The 10,436-nt window shown below is 38.0% G+C and overlaps 1 protein-coding gene across 3 annotated transcripts; it reads right to left on the reverse strand.

The window, feature by feature from the left end:
* Positions 1 to 5,170: 5,170 nt before the first annotated feature.
* LOC107555423 (pejvakin-like) lies at positions 5,171 to 9,924 on the reverse strand. 3 transcript variants are annotated; one of them, XM_016238204.1, is made up of 8 exons: positions 9,894 to 9,924; positions 8,759 to 8,927; positions 8,455 to 8,632; positions 8,031 to 8,226; positions 6,851 to 6,992; positions 6,648 to 6,765; positions 5,908 to 6,051; positions 5,171 to 5,813 (listed from the first exon to the last, which is right to left on the reverse strand). In XM_016238204.1, exons 2-8 carry the CDS (start codon positions 8,813 to 8,815, stop codon positions 5,512 to 5,514), a joined length of 1,137 nt encoding a protein of 378 aa, XP_016093690.1. In that variant the 5' UTR covers positions 8,816 to 8,927; positions 9,894 to 9,924; the 3' UTR covers positions 5,171 to 5,511. The 3 variants fall into 3 exon arrangements, with proteins under 3 accessions (XP_016093690.1, XP_016093691.1, XP_016093693.1); XM_016238207.1 differs by having other exon boundaries at positions 5,172 to 5,813; positions 8,455 to 8,629; XM_016238205.1 differs by lacking the exon at positions 9,894 to 9,924 and having other exon boundaries at positions 8,759 to 9,185.
* Between the last annotated feature and the right edge of the window lie 512 nt (positions 9,925 to 10,436).

The raw sequence follows: 10,436 nt of genomic DNA on the forward strand, positions 1-10,436 counted from the left end.
GAAGACGGGAAGGTGATGATGAGACTAGAAGCAAGCCTTTTAAGTTATGTGGAGGTCACGCATCAGGGGGATCAAAGAGCCAATGGTGTCTTGAACTTTTGGAGGGAAAGTTTACAACTCTTTGTTTTCAAGCATGGTATTTTGCATATGTAACTGGATGGGGTGTTGATGCAAGAACTCTTAAAGACTGTTAGAACACTAATATGTTGCATAGGTATCAACATATAATATAGAATCTCATTTAGATCATCAAAAGGTGAATTCATAGATACCAAACATGGTATAGGTGAGGTTATATTAACTAGCTAGTGATTATATCATGACACATGCATAAAACAGTAAACAATACCAAAGACAATATTCAAGAAAGTGATACTCATAAACAAAACAGGCATGCTCATTCCTGGAAGGTTTTCTTTAAATGAGTAGGGAAGGAGTTAGTTTTTATATTATGTTTTTTTTCAGGAGGGAGCATTAAGTAAGAAGGCAAACTCCATTGGGTTGTAAAGTTTATCTGGTCTGGCTGAGGTGTCATGGTTGCCATGGTAACCAGGGGCCTGGGGGTCATTCACAGACATCAACCCCGTCTGGTTGTTGGGTGAGGTGGTCTGTTGGATTATTTGTTAACTATAATGAATAATTGTGCTTCTGATTGGTCCAAACGCTATATACAGTGGGTACGGAAAGTATTCAGACCCCCTTAAATTTTTCACTCTTTGTTATATTGCAGCCATTTGCTAAAATCATTTGTTAATTTTTTTCCTCATTAATGTACACACAGCACCCCATATTGACAGAAAAACACAGAATTGTTGACATTTTTGCAGATTTATTAAAAAAGAAAAACTGAAATATCACATGGTCCTAAGTATTCAGACCCTTTGCTGTGACACTCATATATTTAACTCAGGTGCTGTCCATTTCTTCTGATCATCCTTGAGATGGTTCTACACCTTCATTTGAGTCCAGCTGTGTTTGATTATACTGATTGGACTTGATTAGGAAAGCCACACACCTGACTATATAAGACCTTACAGCTCACAGTGCATGTCAGAGCAAATGAGAATCATGAGGTCAAAGGAACTGCCCGAAGAGCTCAGAGACAGAATTGTGGCAAGGCACAGATCTGGCCAAGGTTACAAAAAAAATTCTGCTGCACTTAAGGTTCCCAAGAGCACAGTGGCCTCCATTCCTTAAATGGAAGACGTTTGGGACCACCAGAACCCTTCCTAGAGCTGGCCGTCCGGCCAAACTGAGCTATCAGGGGAGAAAAGCCTTGGTGAGAGAGGTAAAGAAGAACCCAAAGAGCACTGTGGCTGAGCTCCAGAGATGCAGTCAGGAGATGGGAGAAAGTTGTAGAAAGTCAACCATCACTGCAGCCCTCCACCAGTCGGGGCGTTATGGCAGAGTGGCCCGACGGAAGCCTCTCCTCAGTGCAAGACACATGAAAAAACACCTGAAGGACTCCAAGAGGGTGAGAAATAAGATTCTCTGGTCTGATGAGAACTTTTTGGCCTTAATTCTAAGCGGTATGTGTGGAGAAAACCAGGCACTGCTCATCACCTGTCCAATACAGTCCCAACAGTGAAGCATGGTGGTGGCAGCATCATGCTGTGGGGGTGTTTTTCAGCTGCAGGGACAGGACGACTGGTTGCAATCAAGGGAAAGATGAATGCAAGTACAGGGATATCCTGGACAAAAACCTTCTCCAGAGTGCTCAGGACCTCAGACTGGGCCAAAGGTTTACCTTCCAACAAGACAATGACCCTAAGCACACAGCTAAAATAACGAAGGAGTGGCTTCACAACAACTCTGTGACTGTTCTTGAATGGCCCAGCCACTTAAACCCAATTGAGCATCTCTGGAGAGACCTAAAAATGGCTGTCCACCAACGTTTACCATCCAACCTGACAGAACTGGAGAGGATCTGCAAGGAAGAATGGCAGAGGATCCCCAAATCCAGATGTGAAAAACTTGTTGCATCGTGAAAAATTTAAGGGGTCTGAATACTTTCCGTACCCACTGAATATAAACAAAACCAGATAAATGAGAATCATGAGGTCAAAGTAACTGCCTGAAGAGTTCAGAGACAGAATTTTGGCAAGGTACAGATCTGGCCAAGGTTACAAAAAAAATTCTGCAGCACTTAAGGTTCATTAGAGCACAGTGGCCTCCATAATCCTTAACGTTTGGGAGTTTGGGACGACCAGAACCCTTCCTAGAGCTGGCCGTCCGGCCAAACTGAGCTATCGGGGGAGAAGAGCCAGAGGTAAAGAGGTAAAGAAGAACCCAAAGATCACTGTGGCTGAGCTCCAGAGATGCAGTCGGGAGATGGGAGAAAGTTGTAGAAAGTCAACCATCACTGCAGCCCTCCACCAGTCGGGGCTTTATGGCAGAGTCGCCCGACCGAAGCCTCTCCTCAGTGCAAGACACATGAAAGCCCGCATGGAGTTGTGAGATGGTGAGAAATAAGATTCTCTGGCCTGATGAGACCAAGATAGAACTTTTTGGCCTTAATTCTAAGCGATATGTGTGGAGAAAACCAGGCACTGCTCATCACCTGTCCAATACAGTCCCAACAGTGAAGCATGGTGGTGGCAGCATCATGCTGTGGGGGTGTTTTTCAGCTGCAGGGACAGGACGACTGGTTGCAATCGAGGGAAAGATGAATGCGGCCAAGCACAGGGATATCCTGGACGAAAACCTTCTCCAGAGTGCTCAGGACCTCAGACTGGGCCAAAGGTTTACCTTCCAACAAGACAATGACCCTAAGCACACAGCTAAAATAACGAAGGAGTGGCTTCACAACAAACAACTCTGTGACTGTTCTTGTATGGCCCAGCCAGAGCCCTGACTTAAACTCAATTGAGCATCTCTGGAGAGACCTAAAAATGGCTGTCCACCAACGTTTACCATCCAATCCCATCTGCAAGGAGGAATGGCAGAGGATCCCCAAATCCTGGTGGGAAAAACTTGTTGCATCTTTCCCAAAAAGACTCATGGCTGTATTAGATCAAAAGGGTGCTTCTACTAAATACTGAGCAAAGGGTCTGAATACTTAGGACCATGTGATATTTCAGTTTTTCTTTTTTAATAAATCTGCAAAAATGTCAACAATTCTGTGTTTTTCTGTCAATATGGGGTGCTGTGTGTACATGAATGAGGAAAAAAATTAACTTAAATGATTTTAGCAAATGGCTGCAATATAACAAAGAGTGAAAAATTTAAGGGGGTCTGAATACTTTCCGTACCCACTGTATATTTATTATGATTGATTACAATTATTTATATTAGCTGCCAGTAGTAACTGTTTTCCAACTGTTCTTGGAAAAACAAACTCAAAACTTTGTGTGTGTGTATATATATATATATAATGTATATGTATTTTTTCCACAAAAAAAAAACATTAAATTTAAAACTTTATGTAAAAATTCAAACCATGTAAAATTCCAAACTTTAAAATGTTATGTTTTTAATTGTAAACATGGTAAACAAACATGGAAAATAATTCAATCAGCACATGAATTGGTGAATCCTTTAATTTTTGTTCTTGACATTCAAGTTTTTGTCTTTTAAGCTCTTGATATTCCATGCTACACGATCAACAGATTAAGATATATTTTTCCATTAATCACACTATTCTGAACATATTGGGGCCAACAGATGTCAAATAAGCACACAAATGTAATCTTGCACTATCCTGGCTTTCAGTTCACACGCTCTCTGTAAACAGTTCCATGGTGTCCTGTTCACGGGAGACAACACTGTCAGCGAAGCACTTCCTGTTCTGCGATCACGTGATCTACAGGCTAATTTATTGATAGGCCTGAATTATTCAGACAGCACAGTATGTTCAGAAATGTAGCAGCTGGTCTACACGTGATGAAATAAATATCTGCTCTAGCTTTTTGCCCTAAATGATCTGTTATCTTGTCCATTTGTATCTGGATATGCAAGAAACACCATCTTAAAACTGATATAAATGGACAATATGTAAACAAAGCGATACACAATTAGCACCAAGTATTGTTTCTGAGATAAGTCTTTTTAGCTTGCATTATTATTATTATATTGTATTATGTGTAAATTTCTTCTTAATAATTTTCAATTATTAGTCACAATGTGTATACCAGTCAGAACTTGGGAATAATTAAGATTTTTTTTTTTATTAATGTTTTTAAATGAAGTCTCTTATGTTCACCAAGGCTGCATTTATTTGATCAAAAACAAAAATAAAAACAGTAATATTGTGAAATAGTATTACTATTTAAAATGAACTGTTAACTCTTTTTATATATTTTTTTAAAAGTAATTTCTTCCTGTGATGGCAAAGCTATTACTCCAGTCTTCAGTGTCACATGATCCTTCAGAAATCATTCTATGTGGATTTGGTGCTCGGTTATTAATAATGGCTCTTAAAATTATAAATGCTGAAAACTGTTTTTGCTGCATAATATTTTTTTGTGGAAATAGTGATACTTGTTTCAGGATTATAATAGAAAGTTAAATGAACAGCATTTTTTTCTGAAATATAAATCTTTAACATTTTAAATGTATTAAATGGCACTTTAGATTATTTGTGTCCTTGCTGAATTAAAAAATTAATTTCTTCTTCTTCCTTTACTCAAACTTATGAACTGTATTACACTTTGTCTCCACAAAAATATCAAGCAGCACAACTGTTTCCTATATTGATAATAATCAGAAATGTTTCTTGAGCTGTAAATCAGCATATTAGAATGATTTTCTGAAGGATCATGCGACACTGAAGACTGGAGTAATGGCTGCTGGAAATTTAGCTTTGTCACCTCAGAAATAAATGAAATTTTTAGATATATTCAAATAAAAAATAATTATTTTAAATTGTACTGTAATATTTCACAATATTGTTTTTCTACTGTATTTTTAAGCAAATAAATGAAGCCTTGGTGAGCATAAGATACTTTCAAAATCATTTAAAAAATCTTAATCATTCCAAACTTTTGGCCAGTAAAGTAGATACTAGATCAGGGCTGTCCAAACTCGGTCCTGGAGGGCCGGTGTCCTGCAGAGTTTAGCTCCAACCCTAATTAAACACACCTGAAGCAGCTAATCAAGCACTTACTAGGCATACATTTCCAGTCAGGTGTGTTGAGGCAAGTTGGAGCTAAACTCTGCAGGACACCGGCCCTCCAGGACCGAGTTTGGACAGGCCTGTACTAGATAATAATTATTATTTAACAACTATGATACTAGGGGTATAATAATGTACACTCATACAAGCTGAGAAAACAAGGAAACATTATATATCAATCACTAAACAAATTACTTAATAATCAGATTGAGGTCAGATGTTTTAGAATTTGTTGAAATCATCTGTTTTACAATGTCAGTTCCAACAATGAGCAAAGAACATTCTTGCTTTCATAAAATGTGTTTACGCCAAAATTAAAGCTGAGGGTTTTACATCTTGTGGTCATGTTGCACAACATTTGCATGATAATCACCCTGGGAGTTCCTCCAGGCCATTTCTCACCTCATAGTTTTATGCCAGAGGTCAAAACATGGTACAGCGTGGAGACGGACATATTTGTTTCCCCCTGAAGAACATTCCAGGCAGCCGTAGACAGTCTCACGCCTCTGGTGGCCCATTCCACACAAGGCACACGGTCCTTTAGGTATGTTATGGTTGAGCAAATTTACACGTGTGTGTTTTTCATCCCGCAGGTAGGCCGTGGACAGGTCCGTCATGCTGGCAGCCTTCTCATAGTAGTCCGTCACAACATCATCCATGTACATATCAGAGTGAGTGAGCTCTTCAAATGTCCTGTCATCTACAGCAAGCACAAATCAAGTTAAATGTGGAATATTTCTTCAAGATTATTTTAAATATTGCAGATACAGATATGACAACAGAAGTTGTATCACCTGCTCTGAAAGGATTTCCATAGATGATTCCCGACATGAATCTCCTAAGTCTTCCAACGGAAAAGCGGCCAATGAATCCCCCTAGCTGCTCACGGATCTGTTCCCTCTCAAACCCTCCTACTGACTCTGGAGCCACACATATGTCTGACCAAAGTTCAGACAAAGGTCATTAGATAAAGCAATAAACATTTAAAAATCTAAACAGATCTATGAGTGGACTCCATATGTAATACTATAGATATAGATATCTAGCCTTCTACTGTTCAGAGTTTGGGGTTGGGGTAATGTTTTGAAAAAAAGTCTCTTATGCTCACCAAGGCTGCATTTATTTGATCAAAAATACAGCAAAATTGAGTGAAATTATTATTATTCATAATTTTAAAATAACAGTTTTAATATATTTCAAAATGTAATTTATTTCTGTGATGGTAAAACTGAATTTTCAGCAATCATTACTGCAGTCTTCAGTGTCACATGATCCCTCAGAAATCACTAATATGCTGATTTGGAGCTCAAGAAACATTATAAGTGTTTAAAACCATTGTCCTGCTTATGTTTGTGGATACAGTGTTTTTTTATGATTCTTTGAGGAATACAAAGTTCAAAAGTTTTTTTGAAACATTTTTGTCTTTATTGTCACAATTTAATGCATCCTTGCTGAATACAAAAATACATTTCTTTAAAAAAAAATCTTACTGACCCCAAGACAGAACACTACTATGAAATCATTTAGTGCTTACCTAGACGTCCATCAAGACGCACATAAAGTTCTAGCACACTGAATGCTATGGTCGTGTGGGCTGGAATTACAATGGCTTTATCTCGACCTTTAGGGTTTCGACCATCATCTATCTGGAACTGTGTGAGAAAATTCAGAGTATCAGAGAACAACAGACTTTACCGACAAATATACTATTTGGGGGGCACACTTGCATTTGTTTACCCTCATGGTAGTTCCTCGCACTCCAGCATGGACAGTGAGGGAACACTGTCTCGTGGTGCGGATACTCTCCATGACAACACACAGGACAGTCCGCCCACTCTCTTTGGACTGACGGATCAAACAGTGATCCAGGTCAACTTTCCTGATAGAAAAAGAAGTGAGAGGAGAATAGACAAAAAGATTTGTGAGAAAAAGAATGTGAGAATTCAGTGATTCTTTTCATCAAGTACTCAAGAGTGCTGCTGTTCTGAATATTTGCATGGCTGCAGGTATCACAGCCTCAACCAATATTTCGAAGCCAAAGTAACTTACATTTGAGACACAATTTTGCCTGTTATTTTGTCAAGATTGAGAGCCCATAAAGAACATGTTAATGGAAGTCATATTATGAGAGGAAAAACTGTATTTCAGTTCTTTTGCAAATTTATTTGCTCAGGGAAACACAAAAGCTAATGTAGAGTTTCTTGGGAGTTGTGGGAACGCAAAGGTTTTGTGAGAGTGAACTCAAATGTTTTGTGAGAGAAGGCAAAATTAGGCCTACTTGGGAGAACACAATTTTGTTTGGGGAAAAAAAGAAAAAAAATTTACTTGGGAATCAAGGAAACATGAACGTTTTACAAGTGAACCCCAAATTTTTGTGAGCGAATGCAAAGTTTCTTGATAGTCAAGGGGAATGCAAAATTTTGTGAGCAAACCCAACATTTTTGTGAGCGAATGCAAAGTTTCTTGGTGGAATGCAATACTTTGGAGAGAGAATGCAAAAGATTTATGAAGGGATGGTGGCGATAGCCTAGTGGGCAAATAAACTGACATATAACGCTGTTGCGTTTCAATCGTCCCGAGTTCGAATCTTGGCTCGAGGACATCTCCTGATCCCACCCCCCTCTCTTTCTCCCTCCCACTTCTCTTCCTGTCAGTTCTCCACTGTGGTATCATAATAAAGGCAAAGCACCAGAAAAGAAGTCTTTTCTTTTATAAAGTCTAGCTCTTTTATAAATAAAGTCACTTGTCGCCACCTATTGGCCTAACAATGTAACCTGTCTGTGCAAAAGTGGAGTGATATAAACAGTGAACATTCCTATTGCTGCTGGTCCAGATACCAGCTCTCGGACAATTTTGAGGGCTGGAACTAACTGTTGTATATATAAAAATATGCACACAGTGTTTTTTTGTTTTTTACCTTGCATTGAGTTCTCTCAGTAATGTTGGAACCTCCACCTCATGCTTGGTCACAATTCCAAATGAGGCCTTTACTGCCACAGAATCTGAACCACTCACGTTTACTCCCACCTCATGGATCAGATGGTTGCCCAAACGCCCATTAAGGGCAACATCAGACTTGTCCTCATAGTTCAGGAGCTGATATGAGGAGACCCCTGTCAAAAATAGTGAAGGTGACACACTTGCAGCATGCACATCATGCAAAAAACACCTTCATTCATAACAAAAACTACTGTATACATAAAATTAAGTGTTTTATGCATTTTGTAAGTCAAATGACACATAAAATTCTACATGGATGTTTGATTGAATGTTTACATGACTTGTTCATCTATACTCATCTAGCTATTTTATATAAAAATTATTAAATATTTCTAACTCACCTGCTGTGATCTCTTTATCTCCCACGAGTATGTCTTTCAGCGAGAAAGGGGTTGTGGCATATTTGGTCTTCTTCCAGAAATGTCGTCTCCTTTTCCTCGTCACCAGACTTAGGGGTTGATATCGGTCCGCTTCACTTAGACTGGGCACAGGGACTAGGCGTCCAGTGTTCCCCACCTGCTTCACAAAGTTTTTAGTTGCAGCCGCAAACATGACTGTAGTTCACCGAAGCTTGAGCATATCGTTACTGTGTATGTTCATTCAGATTAGTTTGGATTTGAGTTGGTTCTGGCTGTGGCAACATACCTGTTCGAGGCTAAATGAGAAGCAGAGGTGCTGCTTGGGTTTGTCCAACCAGATCATCAATAATAAAGTGGCTGTAAGCTGATCAGGGTGTTCTCTGCCATATGTGTAGTGTCTTACCGAGTTCAAATAATAGGCCTGACACCATCACATCTGTTATAAGTAACTCCCTCTAAATTAGAACATACATTGTAGTTAAGTTTAAAGTGAGTATAATTATCTTGTTAATGCTTGTTCAGTATTGTTTCATTTTATTTTGTAAACAGAATATAATTAGCTTGATTGTTCTGTAATTACCTAGTTTTTACCTGTAAGTACCTGAGGTTTTTAATGTATACAGCATTGCAGATCTGATAACCTTTTTGTATAGCATGATAAGGTCAAACCAGTTTACATGAGCCATATTTGTGGTATTATATGACCAACAGTTTATTTTATTGGTAACACTTTAAAATAAGGTCCCATTTGTTAACAGTAGTTAAAAATTAGCATTTAAAAAAAAATCGTAGTTCATGTTAATTAAAATATTTACAAATGCATTATTAAAATCCATAGTTGTATCTGTTAATATTATTTAATGGACCTAAGCTAAAATGAACTAACAACGAACAGTTGTATTTTCATGAACTAATGTTGAAAAGATTAGGTTAATGTTAACTAATGGGACCTTTCTATAAAGTGTTACCATTTTAGTTTAGTTTCTTTGTGTTTAGTATTTTAATTTTTTTAAAGTTTTGTTTTGGTTTTAGTTATTTCTTGTTATATATTGACCAGTGCTGCGTTTCTCAAAAGCATCATAAGCTAAGTTGAGAGACCATTGGTGGCAATAATTCTATGATCTACTTAGGCTTACAATGCTTTTGGGAAATGCAGCCCAGATCAACTTCAGCCAGAGAAATAATAAATTATTCAAAGTAGAAAAGAAACAACATATGCAAGAGATAAATCATGTTTTACCAGAATAGCATCTGAAGAATAACAACTTCTGCTTTGAGTTTAAACTATTTTAAGGTCTGTTATATTTAAGATGAACCAGAAAATCTACAATCCGTGAAGATGTATAATGTCTGGTGTTGAAGAGATTCACATAAAATGTTAAATAAACTGTGGTTTAAAATGACTAAAAGATGTTTCTCACCTTATAACCAAACCAGGATCCCTTATACACTCTTAAAAATAAAGGTGCTTCAAAAGGTTCTTCAAGCGATGCCATAGAAGAACCATTTTTGGTTCCACAAAGAACCATTCAGTCAAAGGCTCTTTAAAAAACCATCTCTTTCTTATCTTTTTATAATCTGAAGAACCTTCTTTCGCCCCAAAGAACCTTTTGTCAAACAGAAAGGTTCTTCAGATGTTAAAAGGTTCTTTATTGAACCATTTAGACAAAAAGGTTCTTCTATGGCATCGTGAAGCACCTTTATTTTTAAGAGTGTACACTAACAAAGCATGTGGAAACTTTATACTGTGGTGGAAGTGAGCCTGTATGTCTGCATAAAGCAGTTTGCTAGAATATGTTTATTCTGCAGCGTACAAGGTTCTTTTGGCTAAAATGTATTTACGGAATGACTCATTCATTCGTGACCTCATGTGGCTCCTCTTTATGTCCACTGATGGGTGGAGAGAACTGAGGTCCGTTACTGTTGAAGGCACACTGGTAAAACATTAATGGAGAAAAAGAGCT

This window comes from Sinocyclocheilus grahami, unplaced genomic scaffold, assembly GCF_001515645.1.
Source record: "Sinocyclocheilus grahami isolate Dianchi unplaced genomic scaffold, SAMN03320097.WGS_v1.1 scaffold534.1, whole genome shotgun sequence".
Taxonomy (NCBI): Eukaryota; Metazoa; Chordata; class Actinopteri; order Cypriniformes; family Cyprinidae; genus Sinocyclocheilus; species Sinocyclocheilus grahami.

Excerpts from the sequence above, each read along its gene's own strand:
- LOC107555423 (XM_016238204.1), bottom strand. The coding sequence starts at position 8,815 with ATGATCTGGTTGGACAAACCCAAGCAGCACCTCTGCTTCTCATTTAGC. Across the intron at positions 6,993-8,030 it reads CTGAGAGAACTCAATGCAAG|GAAAGTTGACCTGGATCACT; the intron begins GTAAAAAACAAA and ends TTTTTCTATCAG. Across the intron at positions 6,766-6,850 it reads TGCGAGGAACTACCATGAGG|TTCCAGATAGATGATGGTCG; the intron begins GTAAACAAATGC and ends TTTCTCACACAG.